Raw genomic sequence first — 23,875 nt, 5'->3', positions numbered from 1 at the left:
TGGAACCGTGTCTCGATTTGCCCCTTCTCAAACATCCAAAAATGTAAGTAAACGGGCCAAAGGTTTATTTGCACAAGCTGCTAACTTGATGTCTAAGTATTCAGGTACAGAATCATCATCATCTAGGAGAACACAAAGCGATGTTTCGGAGTTGCAAATGTACTTAAGTTACGACTTCATGAAAGGCATGGACGATGAAGAGAAGTTTGGCCTCGACATCCTCGATTGGTGGAAATCACAAGCCGTGAAACATCCAATTTTGTCGGCAATGGCTCGTGATATTTTTGTTATCCAAGTCTCCTCCGTTGCTTCCGAAAGATCTTTTAGTGCGTCGGGAAGAGTTTTAGACGATAGAAGAACAAGACTAAAACCCGAAACACTTGAAATGTGTGTTTGCTTCAAGGATTGGTTCGATGCCGAAACTCGTTCTCAAGATCGTACTTATGCACAAAACGACGACAATGAAGGAACGTCGACTTCTTTTAGTTCTCATACTTCTCAATCCACTCAATTGGCGGATGAACTTGAACCTCTAGGAGACGAAGACGAAGACGATGATGAAGACAAAGGCGAAGACGAAGACAACCAATAATAATTACATGATTACATATTTACATTATACACTATTGTATTCTTTTTGTATTATCGAACTTCGTATTCCGTATAATAAATGAAGTTATTCAATATTCATACAGTATTGTACGATTTTTAATTATCATTACTTATTTTGTAATTTTGTATTATTGAATTATCGTACATTCGTACCGGCTACCGTCATATAATAAAATAAGTTATTCTTCAATTTTTTGTGTTTTCGAATTATCGCACTCGTATTTTTTTTTATTATATGCATTGTTGTTTTTAATTCGTTTTTGTTATCATTTCTATTAAAAAAAAAAAAAAAATTAGAAGGGTGGCACGGTTTGGCCCGCGGCCCGGCACGGCACGGCCCGCAAAGCACGTGGGCCGTGGGCTGGGATGTGCCAATTTCAGGCACGGCACGGCACGACCCCCATCCCGGCACGGCCAGACACAGCACGCGGCGGCACGGGCACGGCCCGTGCCCATGTTTAAGTCCCATATTATTTGATTATGCTAAACCTCTTACCTCCTCGTGCCCATGTTTAAGTCCCATATTATTTGATTATGCTAAACCTCTTACCTCCTACACTCTCTCCTATATGATAAACCCCAGCTCTTTAGAAACAACAGACTATGCCAATTGCTATTTGCTAAACAAAAAATTTCCTACCATTTTCCTTCCTTGTTTATGTTAATCTACTATTTCATTTTCAAAATATTTTCATGTCTTCAACCATTCTCATCCCCAATTTCCAAACCACAGTATTCTTGAAGCACTTATCCCCTCCACCATTGCCACGCCGCAGCAAAAAATTCAAATCTTCCCGCCCCAGACCTTTATTCATCGCTTCTGCTTCTGGGAATTCAAATGGGTTCTCCTGGGATAGGCTTTCGGCCTCCATTCGCCGCGGTTCGGATCGATTTTTTACTAAATTTGGCGAGGCAGTGATGAAGGAGACTGGCATTGATTATGGGGATGCCCAGAAATTCATTTCTCAAGTTTCGAGCCGGCTTGATGGTGCCGTGAGTTACTTTGGAGCTGAGTTTCATCGTTTCAGGTTTGAATTGGTTCCTGGATTCATCAATTGGAACAAATGGGATAATTGGAAGGTAAGTGTTTTTTTTTTTTTTTATTTTTTATTTTATTTTTTAATTTTTTTTTTAATTTTTAATTTTTTATTTTTATATATATATATATAGAGAAAGTTGTATTTGCTATACCTCTTTAGTGATTGAATTTGGTATTTTATTTAGAGCCGCAAAAAGTTGTGCCGGGTTCGTGTTTGGTCTCGAGTAAATTTTGTGTTGTTTGTAAAATCTGTAAAAAACTATTTAAAATGTAAGATAATTGCATAATTTGACCACTTTATCTAAACAGGGTTGTGTTCAGGTTGGTTTTGTGTCGTGTCAGAGATTGCTGGCTCTAGTTTTATTGTGGAAGTTAATACATATTTGTTGAGAAAATGACTTTTGTAGAGATACAAGCATACTTATTTTTTTTAAATTTTTTTTATACAAGTGGTTGAATGATATTGTTAGGAAGGAGAGCTCCGAATTCTATGTCATTGAAATTTTAGAGATCAATGAAAGTATTTTATTGTTGGTGCTGTTGAAAGGGTGAATTCACTTTGAGAGTTGTGTTTGTCAAGGACAGAATAAATGAACACTACCCTTCCCCCGGAAAACCTACCGCGGCTGAAAAGTCTTAGCTCTGGTGTATTCAAGTGCACAATTGATTTTCTCATGAAATTATCCTATATTTAAGCTTGTTCCAAAATATGTAGAAGTTGAGCTTTTATTGTAGTGTATTGTTTGAAGTTTGCTTTTCAAGTAAAGATATAATTATCTCACCCTAGTTGATTAGAAGTAGAAGAAAATGCCGGTAAGCTGAAAATACGCTGTTAATGATGCAAATTCTTATAACTCCATTGCCTTTTGTATGAGAAATATATGGACTCAGCAGTTCCTTTGTTGCATTGAATAAATTTGCTTGAGCCATTCTGTGCAATTATGTTAATATCCCAATCTAATCTAATTGTGTATATTCTTATAGTTTCTTTATGAAAATTTCGTTTTAGCTTGTTCAAGTATTGATACCAAGCTAATGATTTGAGATCCATGTTTTGTTCCTTCTGTTTTATGGGATGTAGGACACATGAAACTGATGATTTGCATCTGTACCAAGGATTTATTTGTTTCCTAAAATTTCAAGAATAGTGTAGCTAACATCTCATTCTCCAGGATGTAAAAAGCTGGAAACCTAAACGTTTTGGTGCCCTGCTGCTCTATTTGCTTGCTATCGTAGTGTCTTCTCGGAAAATTTACATGGGTCTTCAAGCTCCTCGCATTGCACAAGAGAAGAAAGAGTTGACGGAAGCATATATGGAGGCCTTAATTCCTGATCCCACACCAAGTAATGTCAGGAGGTATGTTACAGCTGCAATGCCTCTGCCAAAATTGTTAGCTAATTAGGCTAATCTATCCAAACCCAATTCTTCAAAAATATAAATTTGATATGGAGTCAATTTTAAAGAAATACAAAGTATAAATAAAGTAAATATTCTAATAATTTTGAATTTCATAAATTTAGAAACTTAGCTTCGTTGTAATTTTAATTTTCCAAACACACTGAATAATTACTACAATAACAAAATTAATACTGCCTTTATCAGTGCTAGTATTTAGATTAAAGTTAAGCTTCTTCAATATCGAAAGTCCTTAATGACAGTAAATCTGTCACAAATGGAGGACTGTGTGGTTGGTGTCATAGTGTAGATGAAGATTTATGTGATGTTAAATGAATTGAGGACTCTAGCTAGCGGCAAGCGTGTTAAATTTATTACTTCAATAATTCAATTTCTCTTCCAAGATAAATTAATTTACAACACGAGGATGAGAATAGGTTCCAACTCCCAAGAATATGAAAGAACTACTTGTACACTAGTTGGGAAATCCATTCCATTCATAAGGAAAAGAATTACTTAAATCAAAAGTTTCTTCTATAAACTTAATTGAAAAAAAATCTGTTTGAGGGGCATAAAACAAAGAGCTGGCTAGCATTGCAGAAGATGCTACTGACTGCTGTAATATGCTTACAGGAGAACGGGCTTTAGAATGTGAAATGAGAGACAGAGGTGGTTGTGGAGTTTTAAAGTTTGCTTTATTAAAAGGTTTACTCTTAAGGGATATACTTATGTATGTTTTCCATCCAAGTAGTAAGTGTGGGCCACTCGGGTTTGGTGCTTGGTAACTTTGAGATGTTGCTAAACAACTTGGAACTCTTTTGTAACTGCAGGTTGAAGAAGGGAATGTGGAGAAATACTATGCCGAAAGGACTGAAAATGAAGAAATTTATTGAAGGACCCAATGGGACTGTTATTCATGATAGTTCGTATGTTGGAGAAGATGCATGGGATGATGATAGTGAACACCCTATGGAAACTGTGAAAGGATTAATCAACAGTGATGCAAGTTTAAGTGCAGAAGCGAAGAAGGAAGTTCAAAGTGAGATTGGGGTGTCAGGTTAGTAGATAACCTTTATTTTGTTAAATAAAGTTTCAAACTTGGTAACTGAAACTCTGGCTGAATTCATCAATTATCATTTAGGAGGAAGGGCATAAGAAACATCACTAGGCTTAGTGTGTAGAAAAGGTAGGATACAAGTTATTAATGGGTTAAAATGACTTCTTCACCTAAACATTGTGTCAGAAGCAGACATCATGGTTAATCTATTTTATAAGGCTCTGTCTTCCTCCACTTGATGCTTAATCAAATTGTGCTGCATGTTTCATAAAGTGAATTCATATAGCTTGGCAATGCATGATTGCATGTATCTTGTGTTAACTCTTATGTCCTGTTTGCTCCGGGTTTGAATTAAAAATACATGGATATGGAATGAATAATACTTGGAACCCAGACTCCTCCATCTCTCATTTTCTAAAAATTTAGTGCCAGAATTCCTGTTATCTCTGCTCATGCTTAAGGAGGTTAGATTAGGAACAATGAAGGTGAATCAACTAAATTTAAAAAATCTTTGAACAAGTTTGCAATTAGAAACTCTCACTTAAACCATTGATGGTCGTCGGAATATTGATTGCCAATGCCACTGAATTGCTGCTAAACCATTCCCTTTGTAGGATGGAAGGAGCCACTGGAGGTGGAAGTAATGGTTGTGATTGTGGTTTTGGATGAAGGTGGTTAGAGTGAGATGGGAAGAAGAAATAGAGGCGTGGCTCGCTCAATAATTGATAAAATTTTTACAAGTTTTCTTTTTAGACTTTATGATTTTATAGTTATCATTTTGATGTTGATTGGAAGTGGGCGGTATAACCTAGAGGACTTTCCAACCCATATAGCTGATCAACGGAGAAGAAACCAGCCAAACATTTGGTCTGGTTTTATTTGATACTGTACAGTGTTTGTACCAATTCCTATAGGTGAACCAGGTGGTGCTTTATGTATTTTAGAAGCTAGGTAATTATAGCTAGCTCTTAATATTTCTCTAAGGAAACCAAGCTGAACAATTTTTTCATTAGAGATTGGACTTTTGTACAGAGCTACATTATTGTATTCAAATTCCTCAATTATATATTAGATACATTGGCTAAAATTATTTTTCCTTTCTGGAAGTGTTACTAATTTTCATTGTCTAATCTTGCAACCCTTCATTCTCTATCACATTGCAGCTCATACGCAAGAGCTTAAAGGATCATGGCGTGAAAGGTTCAAGGCATGGACAGAAATTCTGGAAAAGGAGAAGTTAGCAGAGCAAATTAACCCTTTGAATGCTAGATATTCAGTTGAATTTGACATGAAAGAAGTTGAGGACAGTCTTCGAAAAGATGTTGTAGAAAAGGCATCAGATGCACAAGGAGCCAGGGCTTTGTGGATATCTAAGCGTTGGTGGCGATATCGACCTAAACTACCATACACTTATTTTCTTGAAAAGCTCAATAGCTCAGAGGTAGACTCAGTGTTCTTTCTTTGTTGTATTGTGCTTGTGTCTTGCCGATTATCTAGTAGTTAAAGAATATCTGAGAGCCTATATTGTTGAATTGTTTAAATGTCAGATTGCTCAGTGCTACCTATGGAGTATTTTGGTTGATCCTCAAATTTGTGCCTTATCGTTTCCTCCATCAATTTTTTAATATGTAGAAGAATTCGCAATCATGTCATGTCCGTTGCTCCATCCTTGTTGTAGCCAATGTGTTTTCTTCCTTCTTAAAACAATTATCTGTAGTATGGATGATAGAATATCTTTTTATTGGAAGGTTTCCAAGCAGAATGAGAACATTCTTGAGCTTCTGTATACCTATGGCAGGTTGCAGCTGTTGTCTTCACCGAAGATCTAAAGAGGTTGTATGTAACAATGAAGGAAGGTTTCCCATTGGAGTACATCGTAAGTGACATATATACACAAATTTCCTATATGAGCTGGATAAATAAATTATTAAATACCTCTTTGTAATTAATCTTTTCATCATGTTTGTTAGGTTGACATCCCTCTTGATCCATACTTGTTTGAGACAATATCAAATTCTGGGGTTGAGGTGGATCTTCTTCAGAAACGGCAAATCCATTATTTTCTGAAAGTTTTAATTGCGTTGTTACCAGGAATTCTGGTTTTGTGGTTTATGAGAGAGTCATTGATGCTTCTGCACATTGCTTCCAGCCGTTTTCTCTATAAGAAGTATAACCAGCTGTTTGACATGGCATATGCAGAGAATTTTATTTTGGTAATTATTTGGATCCTGTTAATAGAGTGTTCTGATGTTCTGTCTAGGCGGTTAGTTCATTATCTGATTCCATCTGATATTTTTGTAGCCTGTCGGTGAAGATGTTAAAACAAAGTCAATGTACAAAGAAGTAATATTAGGGGGTGATGTTTGGGATCTTCTCGATGAAATAATGGTTTACATGAGAAACCCTATGCAGTTCTTTGAAAGGGAGGTGCAATTTGTTAGGGTAATACTCTTGTTCATAATTAGTAGTTAGTTGAATTTTGTATTAGCTATTTCAAATTTGGCAATATTTCCAGCATGTTCTGGATTTTAGTCATTTATGATGAAACTTGTGATTTTATTATCTTATATCATGTGCGGATGATGTATAAGTGATTTTTCATGTTTCTGTGGCAGGGTATTCTTCTTTCAGGACCTCCAGGTACTGGTAAAACACTATTTGCTAGAACACTATCAAAGGAAAGTGGTTTGCCTTTTGTGTTCGCTTCAGGTGCAGAGTTTACCGACAGTGAGAAAAGTGGCGCTGCAAGGATCAACGAAATATTTTCAATAGCACGAAGAAATGTAATTGTCACTCTTGTTTGTTACATTTTCTTATTTTCTTAAAGAAAGATTTGCTTGGTTCTTAATGACATTACGATAGATACAAGGTTGCAACAGTTGAGTTCTTACTTGTTATCCATGTTTAGCCATGCAGTGGTGTTGGGGTTGAAGTGGGACTGTGGGACAACAGGGAGTTGCACGTCATGCCCTTTTACGGTGTTTCTTAGTCTGATAGAGCCATATCTTTGGTGTCTTATGTGGTCTCATGCCCTAGCAACCTTTCTGATTCATCACTTTTTGATGTATGGTGTAATTAATTGCAATGTTCTTCCCTATTTTGTGGAGGGCTTCTTGTCATTTTCCATTGCAAAGTTAGTTTTATACTTTTCTTTCCATAGCAAAACTTTTTTTTCCCTCTTCTTCAAAATAAACTTTATGTGTAAAGTACACTAATTGATGGTGCATTGCTCGGATGTAAATTAAACTACAATGTCCTATGCAACATGAGTTTAAATTAATAGAATACTGCCTATGTAGCACAGGCTTACTATTTTCATATTGTGTATATCTATGTTTGCTTCCTTTTATTTTATTTTTTTTTAAATTTTTTTTTAATATTATTATTTTTTTTGAAGCTCCTTGCAGTAGCTAGATTTTGTTTTGTTTTTGTCTATTTTTTAAATATAATTTTCCTGGTAAGACATTAAATGCCTGCTCTGTATTTTGAATTCAAGTCTTGTAATTAGTTAATGAATTGATGTCAATTTTTCTTTCTTTCTTTTCTTTTTTTTTTTCTTTTTTTGTAGGCTCCGTCATTTGTTTTCATTGATGAAATTGATGCCATAGCAGGACGGCATGCTAGGAATGATCCTCGAAGAAGAGCTACATTTGAGGCCTTAATTTCTCAGCTGGATGGAGAGTAAGGCACTGCTTTTTTGCTTGCTTCTACTGCATCATCAAATTTCTTTGTTGCTGAGCTAAACACTGTTCCTGTAAACAAACTGGCATACTTTTGAAAAATATCCTCTATAGGTTTGTTAAAAATAAAGTTGCAATTGACTTCGGGTTTTCTGATTATTTCGAATCTTTAGGGGGTAGGGGGAATGCCTATAAAATTCACAGGGCGCAAGTCATACAGGTCGTGGATAAACCACCTGACACACAATTGATTCAATGTGTAGAAGCTTTAAGAAACTCTCAGCATTCCTTTCTGATTATGTATTCTATAAGATTGCTACAAATGTATATCCTATGTTACTCGGACTCGGGTACCCATGTCTGACATGGGTACGTGTCCAAGTGTCCGACTTGGCTATTTTGTGAAAAAATTCTATGATTTTCGACTAAAATGAAGTGTCCATGTGTCATACCCATGTTCGAGGGTCGAGGGTCCGACACGGATACTTGAGGTAAAATGAAGAGTCCGAGCAACATAGTGTATATCCCAACAAATTCTCTGTATGAGAGCCAAGGGATTTATAAAGAGATAGAAAAGAAAAGAAATAAACCTACCCTCAATTCCCTACTCTGGTTGGGTACAGAGTGTGTTCACAATTCTCTTTTGAGTATATTGTTTAAGAAACTCTTTCATCAGCATCTCTCTTTTCGGTCTTTTCCCCACCCCATCCTCCTTAGCTCTCTTGTCACCGTACACCTTTAATTGCTACTCCTACTTCCTTCAATTACCTTCTTCACTAGTCATTACCACTTGCCAAGGTCTATGATTTGACCTTGGGTGGTTCAATTGAAGATCAATTATACCAATTCATAGCACTGACGTCTTAAAATTTCGGTGGTTTGGTAAGTTAATTTATTTTTAATCTTGTTCTCACACACACACACACACACACACACACGTGCTGTTGTGGGGTTAGAGACTTGTGGGAGGTTATAGAAGTGGTTGTTTTGGTTTTAAATAGTGGTTTTGGTGGCGGCTTGTTTTAGAGGTGGCTGCTTTTGAAGTGTTCTGGTTGGAAGTTAGTTCGGTGGTTGTCAAAACCTTGTGATTTGCGGTGATTGGGAGGAGGAAGGTGGCTGTGGTGGTTGATCTAAGGTAGAGAAAGGTTGTAGTTGGTGGTGTAATTGATTAAAATGGTTAGGCTACATGTTGTTGGATCGGTGGTGGTGCTAAGGAAGTTTGTGATGGAGTTGTTCGCATTGGTGCTTGTGGCCATGTGTGCTTAGGTTGGTTGAGGCATGAAGAAGATGATGTTGGGTCAAAAGTTGGGTAAGTTATGTTGAATCTTGGACTTTATTGGTGGGGTAGGGTGGGGGGGGGGGGGAGGGAAGGAAAGATCGAGGATTCCAAGTCAATTAAGTATTCCAAGTCAATCAAGTATTTGGTGGAAGGGGGCAAGGGAATAAGTTTTGAGGAGTTTGGAAGGAGCTTAAAATGAAATGGACCGGAAAAAGGCCAACGAAACAACATTTATGAGCATCAGGGCTTTATTTTTCTTTTCCTTTCCTTTATTTCCCCTTTTAAATAAAACCCTTATGTATGTTGCCTTATAGTGGGGGTGAAAGATCATATATCTGGAGTTTCTCTTTGTATATTACATGGATGATCCACAAGCTTCCGGGATACAATGATACCTTCATAAAGTTGATAATTATGAATGTCATGACGAATTTGATTGGGAAGTCCAATGGAAAAAAGGAGATTCATTAGCTTGTTTTTTGAAAAACGAAATAGTGAAATATCTGAATCATTAAAAATTATGGAACAAGCTCTAGGACTGGAGGTCCCTTTGAGAATTGAGAAATCCGACGCTTCAATAGAATTAAATTATTCTGAATGGAATGATTCTGAATATCGATTCAAGTCCAACAAATAAAAAAGAAGTGCAGTAATCTACCCCCCTAAAGGGACTACTTATGTATAGTGTATTTTGTATCTTTTTGGCAGCATTGCCGAGTGGTAAAGTGGAGGAAAACAAATCCTTGTTCCCCATTTCAAATCCGGGTGTAGAGCAAAATTCATTGAGTGTCCCAAGCATCCCTTTTTTCTGAATCTATATGCAACTAAGTCCTAGATATATTTAGATTGAAGAAAAACTCTTTTAGTAGCTTATTTGGGCTGTCGGGTGTCGTAGGTTAATATTCTTATATATTTTGAGATAATGAAGTTAAAATTTTACATTTCTTATAAAACTTGATGCAATAGTTTTTATTTTAATCTTATCTATAATAATCAATATTATATTAGAAGCAAAATTTATCATCATCCGACTTTGATTGTAATGTGTGACATCCTCTTATCTATTGGCCAAACGGGTGCTAGTCTTGTGCAAAATTTGCATCTTTGGGTGTGCCTAATGGGTACGGGCAAGAGAGTCAATATAATGTTGATGAGACTTTCATTAGTGCATTAATTTTACTCATTTTTTTATTCTAAGCAACACACTAGTCACTAACTATATTCAAACATGGGTTTCACTATAAATATCTTTGATTTGTAAAAGTCCTCTTCCCCACCTATGTGTAAAAGTCCTCCTCTCCCACTTTAAATGTTACTTCTCCTTTCAACAATTGATCCAACTTATCAATTGATACTTGAGTTTGCTTTGAGTACCAGGTTTTCATCGGTCTGTGATACATCATTGTTGGAAACGTATGATGTCCAACATGGTTATAAATATTGTTCTCTATACAATTCTCGAGTTTGTAATTACACTCTCCCAAACAGCTCAGCTTAATAAACAACTAATTTCAAATAACCTTGTGTATAGAAACAGTATGATAACCTAGTTTTTGCATCATCTGGTAGAAATACCCCCTTATTGACATCTTAGTCGTGAACTCAACTGCATTCTCAAGTAGGCTATTTCCAAGCTTAATTAGTAAGATTCTCTTTGAATTGCGTCCTTTCATTGTTACTAGCAAGAAAAAAATTGTCTATAGGGCCAAAGGCTCATTATTTCTAGTTGTCCATTTCCTTTCTCAACTACCACATTGATGCTTTTTGTTGGTTTCTCTCGGTCCGAGTCGTCTGACATTTGTATGGCCAGAATGTTCAATACTCTCTTATTAGTCACTAGTTTGCCAAAAGTGCTATGAATATTAAAGTTGGTGTAAAGACAATAAGCTGTCTGCAGAATTTGGGACTTTGAGTGTGTCCAGTCACTAGTTGGCAAAAGTGAGAAATTCTGGCTGTCTAGCGGATATTTTACTAGTGTGTCCAATTTGTATACATCAAGGCGACAATAAATAGGGATGTCTGTTGATGTAAAATAATAGTCTGACTAAAAGGTTAAATCCTTTCTGGCTAAAGTGCTAATGAAAATTAAGTTTGGTGTGAAGGTTTATGATTGTGAATATGTAATAGATTCAAGCCAGTTACAAATAATCTAACACACACAAGCCAATTTGGGGAAGAAAGACGGATTTTTGATTCAAGTTCAAGCCAAAAGGTTTCTTACAAATAGTGGGTTTAGCCCACACTCTCCTAGGGTAACTTTAGGCTACCTGTCTCTACCAAAATTGGGAAATGCGCTTTAGCTAGGCGAGGCTCAGTCACCTACGGAAGGCGCGCGCCTCGTGCGCCTCAAAGCGCCTTTGGTATGGTGCGCCTTTGCGCCTCAAGGAAAATAGCTAAGATATAAGTTATAAATTGAAAAATGATGGACACTTTTTCTAATTTAGACTGCCTTAGCTTTACATATATTATTATTTAATTTATAATTAATCTTTTTAATTGGTATAAGTACCAAATCAAAGTAAAAAATAATTTGAAATAAATATGTAAATACATGCGCCTTGCATACAAAAGGCGCGCGCCTTCACCTTGCGCCTCACGCCTAGGCTGCACGGACCATTTGCGCCTTGGTGCGCCTTGCGCCTTTTAATACTAAGGCCAGGTCAGTGGTTCTCTTGAGTGAGGTCTGTTGTTGTTTTGACTGCTCTGGTCCTGCTGTGAGACCGTTGCCACTTGCTTTGGTGCCTCTCCTCTTCCTAGAATATGTGAGGACCACTGCAGGGGTACACAATATGACCACAACCCACCGATGGTTTTTGACTTTTGGTGATAGTGTTAAACTTCCTACAGCTCGTTGCTTGTACGCTCTGCACGACTGCACATGATTTTCTTATAGCTAGGAAACCTAAGTAGGCCTCTGCTAAGGTTCCGCATGCACATAGTACCCAATATGCATGGGTTAGAGACGTAGGTAACGCCATAACATTAAAACTTGGGTAATTTGTATGTGAGGCAGATTCATGGTTTTGAACAACTTCGTGTGGGCTCATTTTTCTTCACGAAGGTTTCGATTTGGTTCTGGCAGTTGCAATATCATGAATGCATCAACTCCAATAAATATTAGTTAATTGTGATTCTTTTTCGCAGATTAGATGATATTTTAAAATTTTATCTGAAAAGAACTTAAAAACAGGCAGCAGCACTTGGATTATGTCTTGTTTTATTCATATAATGTATGTAACTGTTTGTTTTATGTTTTGCAGCAAAGTGAAGACTGGGGTTGACCGGTTCTCTCTTAGACAAGCAGTTATTTTCATCTGCGCAACTAACAGGCCAGATGAATTAGACATAGAATTTGTCCGTGCTGGAAGAATAGACCGTCGTTTGTACATTGGATTGCCTGATGCAAAGCAGCGTGTGCAAATCTTTGGGGTGCATAGTTCAGGGAAGCAGCTGGCTGAAGATGTTGACTTTGGAAAGGTAAGTGAATTTCTGATATTCATTTAGTTATGACCAGGATGAGTTAGTTAAGTATCAAGCAAGCTTCAACAACCAGCAGTGAAATTAGTTGATTTTAGGGGTGAAAGTTCGGTGTTCGGTTTGGATTAAGTCCCAAATCGAAACCAAACCGAATTAATTCGGTTTTGGATTTTCCAAACCGAATTATAATTCGGTCCAATCTAAACCGAACCGAATTTGAAATAAGAAAACCGAGTCCAATCCAGAAACCGAAATTTTTTAACCTTAACTTTTAGTTTTTGCGAAATGATATAGAAAAATGATCAAATAATATCATTTTGATGATAAATAAACTAAGATTTGATTATTGACAATCTCAAAGTTTATTTAATTACATTAATTTTTACATTGCCTTAATTAACAATAGAAATGTATTATTTAAGACTAATATTGAAATAAAAATTACATAAAAAAATATACAAATGCCATCCTTTCAATACTATTCTTCCTTGCAAATCCCTTTTCCTCATCAAGCTTCGGATCTATGTTCCACATCCCAAAAAAAAGTAAAAAATACCAAAAAAAAAAAAAAAAAAAGAACCGTACGAACCCCTTTTCCTCATCAAGCTTCGGATCTATTCTTGTTGTAGCAATTGTATTGTAAAAATCAAATATCTTACATTAAATTACATTGTTTCTAAGTGTTGCATGTGATATATTGTTGAAGGTAATTGAATAATAAGATGAACATTGAAGAAGTACAGGAAAGACAAGAGGAGATCAAGAGATAGAATGAGAAAGAGGGAAGGGGTGATGAGAGAGAGGGGGTGACGGTAGAAGGGATTGTGGAATCTAGGTTTCTTATTTTCTACTCTTTTATATGGAAGACTAAGCTGGTGGGCTACAATAAATTGGGCCTAGCGTACTAAATCACGCTACACATATAATCTTAAGCATATTTCGGTCTTGGTTTGGTTTTCGATTTAAAGGAGCCCAAAACCGAATCCAAACCTAAAAACTGAAATTTGAAAAATCTCAATCCAAATTGCACTGAAATAAAAAAAAAATCCAACTTGAATTGATAATTCGGTTTGGTTTGGTTCAGTTCGGTTCTGTTTTCGGTTTTTATCCATATTACTTTCACCCCTATTTACAAGTTGAATTCATTGTATGATGTTAATAATGCTAAGCTGTTTCAGATAATGGGTGTAACTTTTCAAATGTGAACTAGCTTTGTTGAAATTATGCAAAGGATGTGGCAAATATACTGCTTTTGATTTTTTGATGCTAATTTTATTTAGCTGAAATTTACCTTTGTGCTTTGTCGTATCCATTATACTTGGTTATAATTTTTTTATTTCGTTTTGATAAGTTCTTTTTATTTTTGTAAAATCTTCTTACTTTTGCTTTATTCCTTTTATAGTAAAGAAAATTTCCACTTTTATCAGTTCTTAACCCACTAAATGGTCTACATCAAACTACATTATAATAAAAAAAGGAAATAAATAATCCCACCTTTGCTCGGAATTCCCAAAACAATCCCACCTCTCAATTATTCCAAAACAATCCCACCTTTGACATGATCTTCTTTTAACAATCCCACCTCTCATCGGTTAAACGGGTAGAATTTTTTATTTTTTTGGGAAAATTTTTAAATTACCACCAAAAAATGTAACCATTTTCGAACTAAACACCCGTTTAATTTTTTATCTTAAATTACCACCCCTAAAATTAAATAAATGCTCACATTACCACCCATTTCAAAAATCCGGTGGATTTCATCTGTGGGCCCCACCTAACGCTTATTTTGACCATTTTGAATGATTTTTTCCCCCGATTTTTCTCTTTAAAAATGCTCTCCATACTTTAATTCACATTTTTCTCTTTGAAATTTGGTAGAATTTGGTGAAGGAAATGTGAATTAAAGTATAAAGAGCGTTTTTAAAGAGAAAAATCGGGGAAAAAAAATCAGTCAAAAGGGTCAAAATAAGTGTTAAGTAGGGCTTACAGACGGAGATTTTTAAAATGTGTGGTAATATGAGCATTTATTAAATTTAAGGGGTGGTAATTTAAAATAAAAAATTGAATGGGTGGTTAGTTCGAAAATGGTTACATTTTTGGGTGGTAATTTAAAAATAAACATTTTATTTTTATTTTTTGTTAATCTCTGTCCTTCCACCTCCCAACCCCCTTCCATGGTTACCTATCACCATAACCACCACACTGCTTGAAATAGAATCACAACCAACTGAACACCTAGCTCCACAACCACTAACCCCGAAACCTCCCCCAACCACCATGAAACCCAACCCCTTGCCACGCTAATAAACCCCTAATAACAACCTTGAAATACCAAGACCCCGAAAACTCCCTTGCCCACACCGGAAAACCCTAGTCTCCACCCAAAACCGACCCCAAAACACCCACCCTCACTACAAAATCCCCCAAAACACCCACCTTCAAAACCGGAAAACATCACCCCTAACCCCCACCTCATCTCCCCTTTTCCGTTTTCGCTGCTTTGATCTGATTGAACCCATAAAAAATTATTTCATGGCTAAGGGGAAGAAAGAGATGGTGTTGGGGTTGTCAGGGATGTGGATGTGGAGGGGAAGCGATGACCGTTCAAGTCGGAGGTGGCGCAGAGGGGAGAATGGGTGGCTATATAACTCAATTATTGAAAAAACTCTATAAAAAATCGACACGTGGCATATAGCTTAAGATAACCGGTCGCCAACCGGTCATGAATCTTTAAAAGAAGATCCATGTCAAAGGTGGGGTTGTTTTGGAATATTCAGGAGGTGGGATTATTTATTTCCATTTTTCCTATTATAATACCAAGGAAAAATTAGAAAATAACACCACAAAAAACCAAAATTTTGACTATAACACCACCAAAAAAAAAAGTTTTTATTATAACACCACAAAAAAACTTAAAATTTTGATTTCACCACCAGTTATTAACGCCATCCAAAAAACCGTCATTGGCCCCCACATTGTACACATGTTAGTTACTTATTGGATTAAAAAATTAAAAAAAATAAAAAGATTTTTTTTTTTTTTTAAAAAAGGAAAAACCCTAAACTATTAACTCGGCCACCACCTTCACCACCGGCGCCGGTTCACCCTAGCCCACCGTCGTCGCCTTAACGCGCACTGCCGACTCCTCTTAGCCAGCCAACGAAACGAGGCCAACCCAACCCAGCCGACCACCTAAACCACGCACCACACCGTACCCAGCCTTAGCCCCGATTCGATTTGGTTTGGGAGCGGGTTAGGGTTCAGGTGACAGTGACGATGAGAGTGAGAGATGTAAAGCGGTAATTGGGTGTGGGTGTGGGCTGGAGTGAGTCGGCGGTGGATCTGGGTAAGGGTGGGGAGTTCGATGATGTTGCTGAGGTAGGTGGTGGTGGCGTACATGATGTTGCGGTGGCAGGAAAGTTCTCCGACGCCTTGGGTTTAAGTCGTGGGGTGGTTTGCGTTGTCGTGGTGGGGCTGATTTTCGTCAATTTTGGGTGGGAGTTGGGAGTATCGACGGGCGACAGCTGGGCTGGCTGGCTCCGGCGGAGGGGCTGGCTGGCTCCGGCGGTGGGGCTGGCTGGGTTAAGGGGATAGTTTTTTTTTTTTTTAAATAATTTTTTTCTTTTTTTTTTTTAATTTTTTAAAAACCCTAAATTATTGACACATGTCAATTAGGGGCCCCACTTAACGGTTTATTTGGATGGAAAAGTTAAGTGGTGGTGAAATCAAAATTTTAAGCTTTTTTTTGGTGTTATAATACAAACTTTTTTTTTTGGTGGTGTTATAATCAAAATTTCGGTTTTTTTGTGGTGTTATTTTCTAATTTTTCCTAATACCAATGTTTCTCAACAAATTTCTCTGTCCTATGTTAAAAGTAAAAAAAGGAACCCACTTTCAACTTAATACTTCATGTTGTATGAATATTAAATACGAAGATAAAATAAAGAACAAAGGGAGTACCACTTAAAACTACTTATACTTATTTTTATCCTACAGAAAAGATCTATATATCATTTCACCTGTGTTATTATTTCATTGCCTAGATGTCTAAATTGTGGGTACTGTATACCTCTGATTTAATTTCATTCTACAGCTTGTCTTTCGCACCGTTGGCTATTCTGGGGCTGATATCCGCAATCTTGTCAATGAAGCAGGAATTATGTCTGTAAGTTATTAACTATTTATTTATTTTATGCATGTGGTGTTCACATCACTTCATATTTATGTTGCATTGATTTTTACTCCATTTCCTACATGTTAATTTTAGTAGCACAAAGTCTTGGAGTTCCTATATAACTAAGCATGTGTTAATGTGTTCTTAAACTTATCTTCTTAAGTTTTCAGTGCAAATTACATAGCAATATCAAGTTTAGTTTTAGAGTAGCAACAGTAAGGGTAGGTTCTATATAGATGTGTGTTTCTTTCCAATAGGGTCCAACCATGTCTAATAAGCTCTAATAAGTTCCACTAATTTAATAGGTATATTAAATGTCAAATAATATTCTCTCCTTCCCTTTTTGTTTGTCCCTTTTTTTTTTTTTTTTAATTTATTTATTTTTTTACATAGTTTCTAATGCACATATTTGAATATCAATCTCTTCAAATAAAAATTTTATATTTATAAATTTTGTACTAAATTTTATCTAACAAGACTCCACATGAATATGTTTGTTTTAATATGGTGACTAATGTTTACTACATTTATATCTTAATTTTCTGAATTTCCTTCTAAAGCATTTTTTATTTGGGAAGATTCTAAATTATTGTGGTAAAATTTTAGAAACTAAAATAATTAGAAACAAAAACAGTTATTACAATCTTGAAAACTAAAAACCGAGATGAATTTAACAAGATCCCACATGACTATGTTTTGAAGTGTAAAAAATCGATAAATTGTTTTTTCCATTTTCTATGTGTTCTCTTAAGGTTCCAAATGGGACAAACAATAAAAAAAAAGTGTAAGTTATCAGGAAAGATATACATCATATTAATTGATTGATTCTTATAAATAAAAAAGCTCTTTTTTATCACAATTTATCTTATGGCCAGATATGAATCAAGAACTCAAGACACATCATCTTGGTAATGAGGGTGGCTTAATAGCAATTTCATATTCTTTCTTTCTCTGTGTGTCTGTCTTCAGTTGTACTCCCTCTGAGTTTGTGCGCATCCGAATATTTCTTGTGTATGCAGCTTTTAGACTTTTATGTTAGCCTTTCAGTTCAATCACTGACAAAATGGCGTGCAGGTGAGGAAAGGGCATTTTATGATTTCCCAACAAGACATTGTTGATGTCTTAGACAAACAATTACTGGAGGGTATGGGTGTGTTACTCACCGAGGAGGAGCAACAAAAATGTGAACAAAGTGTAAGTTTTAGCATGTTGTTGAGCTATTACCAGTAGATGGTTTTCTTGGATAAAAGCTGACATGTTGTATCATAGGTATCACTTGAAAAAAAGAGTCTGCTAGCTGTGCATGAAGCCGGTCATGTAGTATTAGCTCATCTATTTCCAAGATTTGATTGGCATGCTTTTTCTCAGCTATTGCCCGGTGGTAAGGTAGGAGCTTGAATAAGTCATTTGGGTGAAATTTTGATCTTTGTGATTCTTAGTATCCGATCTAATATCTCTGAACATGGACAGGAAACAGCTATATCTGTCTTTTATCCAAGGGAAGATATGGTGGACCAAGGATACACAACATTTGGTTACATGATGATGCAAATGATTGTGGCTCATGGAGGCCGATGTGCTGAGCGTATAGTATATGGTGATGATGTAACTGATGGAGGAAAAGATGATCTAGAAAAGATCACGAAGGTTATTGTTTAAATATTTTTATTTAGGTGTAGTGATGGTTTGGTATGGTATCTTATACTCCGTAATATACTTCAATTTAAAAAAAATAAAAAAATAAAAAAAAACAAAGATGATGTGACTAATGTCTTTTAACCAAGAGGGGATTTACCTCCCAAATTCTTCCTTTGTTTCCTCCCTTTTGTTGGTACCATCTTACGTGATCTTAAAATTTTACATTTTTCAGTCTTCCATGTTCTTTCCTGCCCAGCCCACTTGTACTCACTCCCTGTCCCTCTGCTCCCTCTCCGTTTTTTCCTCTGGCAGATTTGGTTTTCCTAAAAAAATTAGAAACTAGAAGGCATGTCTCTAATATAATATTTTGAAAAGTTTTTGATTTTTTTTTTTTCCCTTAATTTTTATGCTGCAACTTCCTGTTGGAATCTTCATGATGATATTATATTTTTCATCTTCTGCCTTCCTTACACACAATCCTGCTTGTGTGCTCCCTGTTCCTTTGCCTGATTCCCCTTAACACTTGATAAGTTTGATGTTGCTTGCTCCCCCTTACCCATTTGTTAATCTCCTTTATGCGTGGTTAAGTGCTTATGTTCTATTCTATTGCTTCAATATATGTTTACTAATTTTTATTTATTCGTACGAATTGCTTTGTTCAGATTGCTAGGGAGATGGTTATTAGCCCGAGAAATGCTAGATTAGGATTAACAGCATTAACAAAAAAAATTGGTCTTATGGACCATCCAGATAATCCGGATGGTGAATTGTTACGATACAAGGTTTGCTTTCTTTGAAGTTTTTATACTTTTGTTTACTTTTATTTTATTATTATAATTTTTAAATCTATAATTTATTGTCATTTTCAATTTTACTTACTCACTGTACTATTTGATAGTGGGATGATCCACATGTAATTCCGGCAGAGATGACGCTTGAAGTATCTGAACTCTTCACTCGAGAATTGACAAGGGTATTTATTTATTTTTCTCTATAAAAGTTCTTAATACTATCAGTATAATACAAAACTCGTTCTAATTAATATCATTAACTTTTAAGCTATTTTTTTTTTGACAATACATAAAATACTCCGTATATGTTCTCAATGGTGTTACTTTATATAACCTCCGCCCTCTAATAATTGTCTTATATACTATCTTGGTTGGTACTCAATTAATTATCCTTACGTAACTCACTCCAACTATGTGATGTGACCCCTACCACTAATTAATACTCCCTATGTTTTTATTAACTTGCTCCATTTCTACTTTTTGCCCTATTCATTTGTCCTACTTCGACAAATGTTTGTAATTTATACATAAGAAAAAAAAATATAGTCTTGTGGGTACTTGTTGGAATCGTCTCAATGAATAGATTATCAATTTAAAATTGTTTGAATTTATTAAATATTATTGATCTTTTTTTTTATTTATTTATTTATTTTTTTTATTTATTTTTTTTTTGACAACAACAAACTAAACCAACACTAACTAGTAAAGCTAATTAAATCGACTCTACATCTATTAGCAATGTCATGGGCTTCAGCAACTTGGTCTCGTCCTACTTTCGAGATGATGAAGGTTATAAACAACCTCCTTCTTGTAGCATATCTTGAATCGTCCATAGGAGCCGAACCGCCCTCCTTTTCGGATGTTGTATTAATTGAATAAGGGCAAGTGAATCAGTGAACAAGACAATTCGTTGATACCCTTTCATTTTTGCCCACTTAAGAGCAGCTACACATGCCAAAAGTTCCGCATGAAGAGAAGAAAGGGCTTTTCCATAGTTACCGCCGCCTTCCATGTCGGTTAGATGATCCACCGAGTATGCCCATCCCGTTCCTGTATTTCCATTTCTCTTGTGCCAAGAACCATCCACCATAATAGTCACCTCTAATCTAGCATCTGGATGATTAATATCCTCCCTCTCGCAGCCAATGTTTACTCTTTCCAAACCAGGTGGTGCCTCATCATACCTTGTCTCCTTTGCCCCGAAGGCATCACTACCTTCCACCCTCTGCCACATCTGCATTGCCATATTGTAGTTTCTGAACAAGTCCGCAAGATACCCTTTTTCATTACTAAAACCCTCCCATTTCTAGTTAGCTAGAGACTCTAAAGAACCCCAATGAACGTGCCTATTCGTTCACTCTTCTTTCCCTCCTCGCTATGAAAAAACAAGATATGATGGGCTTAGTTTGACCCCGCCAACCCATTCATCACTAGCTTCCACAGGAACAGACTCCGTTTCAGCGGTATATTGGGCTTCTAGATGAGGCTATTAAAAGTAGAGTTAGAGAGAACATCCTGTTGCATAGAAACATCACACATTAGAAAAGCATAGCCCGTCTTAATAGTGTACATCCCGGAGGCATGCTCCCCCAATAAAGCACATCTTTCTCCTCAGTAGAAGGCAGCTCCATCTCCAATATCTTCAGGGCCGCCGTACTCCATTCAAACCTGTCCCTAATAATAGCCACATTCCAAGATCTATTTTCCTGGGAGATCAAATCTTTCACTCTCCACGATCCAACCCCCTTAAGAAGTTGGTTTGATTTGAACACCGGAGTTGAGCCTTGCACCCACCTCATATTTGCTACCTTCGACCTTTCATTCCCTATCTTCCAATGATAACCTTTAACCATCTTATTCGCCACATTAAACAAACCACGTCTACCTTAAGAAGTATTACCACGGAGACTAGTCCTTGCATTCACTATACATAGAGAGCAAGTGTGAACTAGCTCTAGAGAACGAGCCACTAACAACTGGGGTTACAATGCATACGAGTCACCTTTTTGAACAAAAGGCATCATTTAAACAAACCATAGACCTAAAACCTAGGCCGCCATCCCCTTTGGCCTCTGAATAATCTCCCGTTTGACCCAATGCATGCCCTTTTCTCCCCTATTTCCCCACCAAAATCGAGCAATTAAAGAATCAATCATGTTAGTAATCGAGGCTGGCAACTTGAAACACTTCATCACATGTGAAGAAATACTGAGTGTTAATCAAAATTAGTTTTGCCGATTGTGACAAGTTGAGACTTGCCCAAGAAAGAATTCTAGTAGCAACCTTATAAACCAAGTACGTGAAAGCATCCATTTTCCTTGTAGTGAAATCGATAGGCGCTCCCAAATTTTTATCCAATATGGGAACTTGACCAATATTCAAAATTGCCTTAAGACTATCCACTTCTTCCACCTGTGGAAGCTTGAACTTGACAAAAGATTTACCGAGATTTCCCTAAATCTAGTAAGGATATCCACCACATGTTGACAAGAGGTAGTGGTAGCATGAAAGAAAACCATTGCATCATTTGCAGATCGCGGTGTGACTCGTAACCCCTTAATCAGGTTAATATTTTCCGCCATATAGAGCATACGAGATAATATATCCATGCAGAATAGGAAAAGGTATGGGGAGAGGGGATCACCCTGTCGTAAGCCACAATCCGGCTTAAACATCTTTGAGACTTGGTCGTTTATGAGAGTCTTGTATGAGACAGTAGAGATACATTGTGAAATCCATTGTATCCAAATTTCAGGAAAGCCATATGCCCTAAGTACCCTCAGAAGGATGATCCAATTCACACGATCATAAGCCTTAGACATATCCAACTTTATCACAGCCTTAGTGGAATCACCATTACTAGTATTAACCAAATGTAGTAACTCATGGCTAAGCATCACATTATCCTCAACATATCTTCCCGACACAAAAGCATGCTGAGACTTCGAAATAAGGTTCGGTAAAAGAGATTTCATTTCTATTCACCACCCAGCCGCCCACCACCGCCTCTCCCTATCCCACCGCCGCCTAACCCCTTCTCATCGCCGCCAACCGACGCCCCTCCTCTGCCCACCGATGCCCCTCTCCGGCCCACCGACACCACTGATAAACCCCCTTCTCCATCCCCAAATTGTTCCCCCACCACACAACCACCTCATAGCCGAGCCACCCACCTCTCATCGCCCCTCTCCCTCGCCGCCCCTCCCCCACCTCTCGTCGCCCCTCCTCTCCATCCCCCAAAAATTAATTAATGAAAAAACCCTAAAAACCCCTCCACCTCCACGAAAAATAGTCAGCTACCCCTCCTCCCACCCTCGGTAAATAGTTAGCCACCCCTCCTCCCACCCTTGAAACCCTCGCCCGAGGGCTTTGAGGGTGGGGCGAGGGGTGGCCGACTATTTTCCGTAGAGGTGGAGGGGTTTTATGGTTTTTTCGTTGTTGGGATGGTTTTTCGGGAAAGAAGATGGGTTTTTGGGGAGAGAGGGGGGCGGTAAGGGGCTGGGGAGGGGCTGCGAGGGGTGGGGGTGGGGTGGCGAAGGTGGTGGTGGGGTGGGGTGGCCGGAAAAGTGAAAAAAGGGAAGGTGTTGTGTTTGTAGTGGTGGTGGTGGGGTGGTGGTGTAGTGTTTAGAATGGTGGTTGGATCCTCTGTTTTTTTGTAAACAAACAACATAGCAATTGGAATGGTTTTTCATTCATTTCTCTTTCATTCCCATTGTTAATTCATTTCGTTAACCCTGCGTGAACCAAACGGCCCTTTAGTGAATATGAGCCCTCCTCCCCCCCCCCCCCCCCCCCCACCCCTCAATTTTTATTTTTTTTTATTTTTTTTTAGTAGGTTAGAGTGTTGTCTAGACACATTGATATTATTATATAGTTAGAGTCTAGTTGTACAAATTCAACGGGAAATTGTATTTTGTGAAGTGATATAAGGCGTGTTAAATTTATTTTTCTGATTTTTAAACTTAGGGAAATTAAATTTGATGTAGGATTAGACCTTTTGTTTTTGTATTATTGAAATAACGTAGTAATTGAATGATTATAAAGGAATAAAGTTAATTTTGGCCTTTTCCATGGTTTAGGAGGGTTAACAATGAGATTTTTTTTAAGAGGAACAATTGTGGTAGGGTTACGAGAATTTTTCGGCTTCTATAAGAACAAATTGAAATGCATAGATTGAACGAGGAAAAATGTCATCCTTATAGACTTCCTCCATCTTTTTTTAGATGCATCATTAGCAAAAACACGGACAACTAGACAGTTTTTGGAGATGAGAGAGATAGAGAGAGAGAAAAAAGAGGACCCATGTGATATGAGAGAGATGGAGAGAATTTATTATTTTAAAAGGAGAGTGATGCATCTAAAAAGAAACGGATGAAGAATATATAGATAAAAAAGGATAACGTAGAGGGATAAGGAGAGTTAACAAAGAGAATTTCATTTGCCAAAAATGAATAAACTATACGTAGGAAGATTAAAAAAGTAAATGAATACATGGTGTTATATATATGGGTTTGGCGACAACCATCATTAAGAGAGAAAGTGTCCATTTCACAGAGCCAAAAGAAGTTCCACCTTAATATTATGTGGCAATAAGGGGAGTCATTGATGGAGTAGAGGAGGGTGTATTAGTGTATTCCCTCTTGTAGTTTGATTTAAATTTTCCTAACTTGATGTTTGTTCATTATTGACATGTTTATTCACTTTTCATACCCTCATATAGTTGGACCTATTT

At 36.9% G+C, this 23,875-nt stretch overlaps 1 protein-coding gene across 2 annotated transcripts in view; it reads left to right on the top strand.

Annotated features, from left to right (window-relative positions):
• Window positions 1-1,151: 1,151 nt before the first annotated feature.
• The window catches only part of LOC145593561 (ATP-dependent zinc metalloprotease FTSH 12, chloroplastic-like), a 30,869-nt gene continuing 8,145 nt past the window's right edge, over window positions 1,152-23,875 (top strand). The window contains exons 1-16 of one of the 2 annotated variants that reach the window (XM_081649828.1): window positions 1,152-1,692; window positions 2,824-3,008; window positions 3,878-4,104; window positions 5,268-5,545; window positions 5,903-5,980; window positions 6,075-6,317; window positions 6,406-6,546; window positions 6,720-6,887; window positions 7,673-7,785; window positions 12,324-12,540; window positions 16,634-16,705; window positions 17,789-17,908; window positions 17,984-18,100; window positions 18,185-18,361; window positions 19,015-19,134; window positions 19,251-19,325. In XM_081649828.1, the coding sequence (XP_081505954.1) occupies window positions 1,306-1,692; window positions 2,824-3,008; window positions 3,878-4,104; window positions 5,268-5,545; window positions 5,903-5,980; window positions 6,075-6,317; window positions 6,406-6,546; window positions 6,720-6,887; window positions 7,673-7,785; window positions 12,324-12,540; window positions 16,634-16,705; window positions 17,789-17,908; window positions 17,984-18,100; window positions 18,185-18,361; window positions 19,015-19,134; window positions 19,251-19,325 (2,718 nt within the window). In that variant the 5' untranslated portion in view covers window positions 1,152-1,305. The remainder of the gene's footprint in view (window positions 1,693-2,823; window positions 3,009-3,877; window positions 4,105-5,267; window positions 5,546-5,902; window positions 5,981-6,074; window positions 6,318-6,405; window positions 6,547-6,719; window positions 6,888-7,672; window positions 7,786-12,323; window positions 12,541-16,633; window positions 16,706-17,788; window positions 17,909-17,983; window positions 18,101-18,184; window positions 18,362-19,014; window positions 19,135-19,250; window positions 19,326-23,875) is intronic. The other variant, XM_081649827.1, reaches the window with a different exon arrangement.

Source organism: Chenopodium album, chromosome 19 (assembly GCF_948465745.1).
Source record: "Chenopodium album chromosome 19, dcCheAlbu1.1, whole genome shotgun sequence".
Taxonomy (NCBI): Eukaryota; Viridiplantae; Streptophyta; class Magnoliopsida; order Caryophyllales; family Amaranthaceae; genus Chenopodium; species Chenopodium album.
Note: the sequence above shows the minus strand (reverse complement) of the source record. Positions and strands in the feature narration are given on the sequence as shown.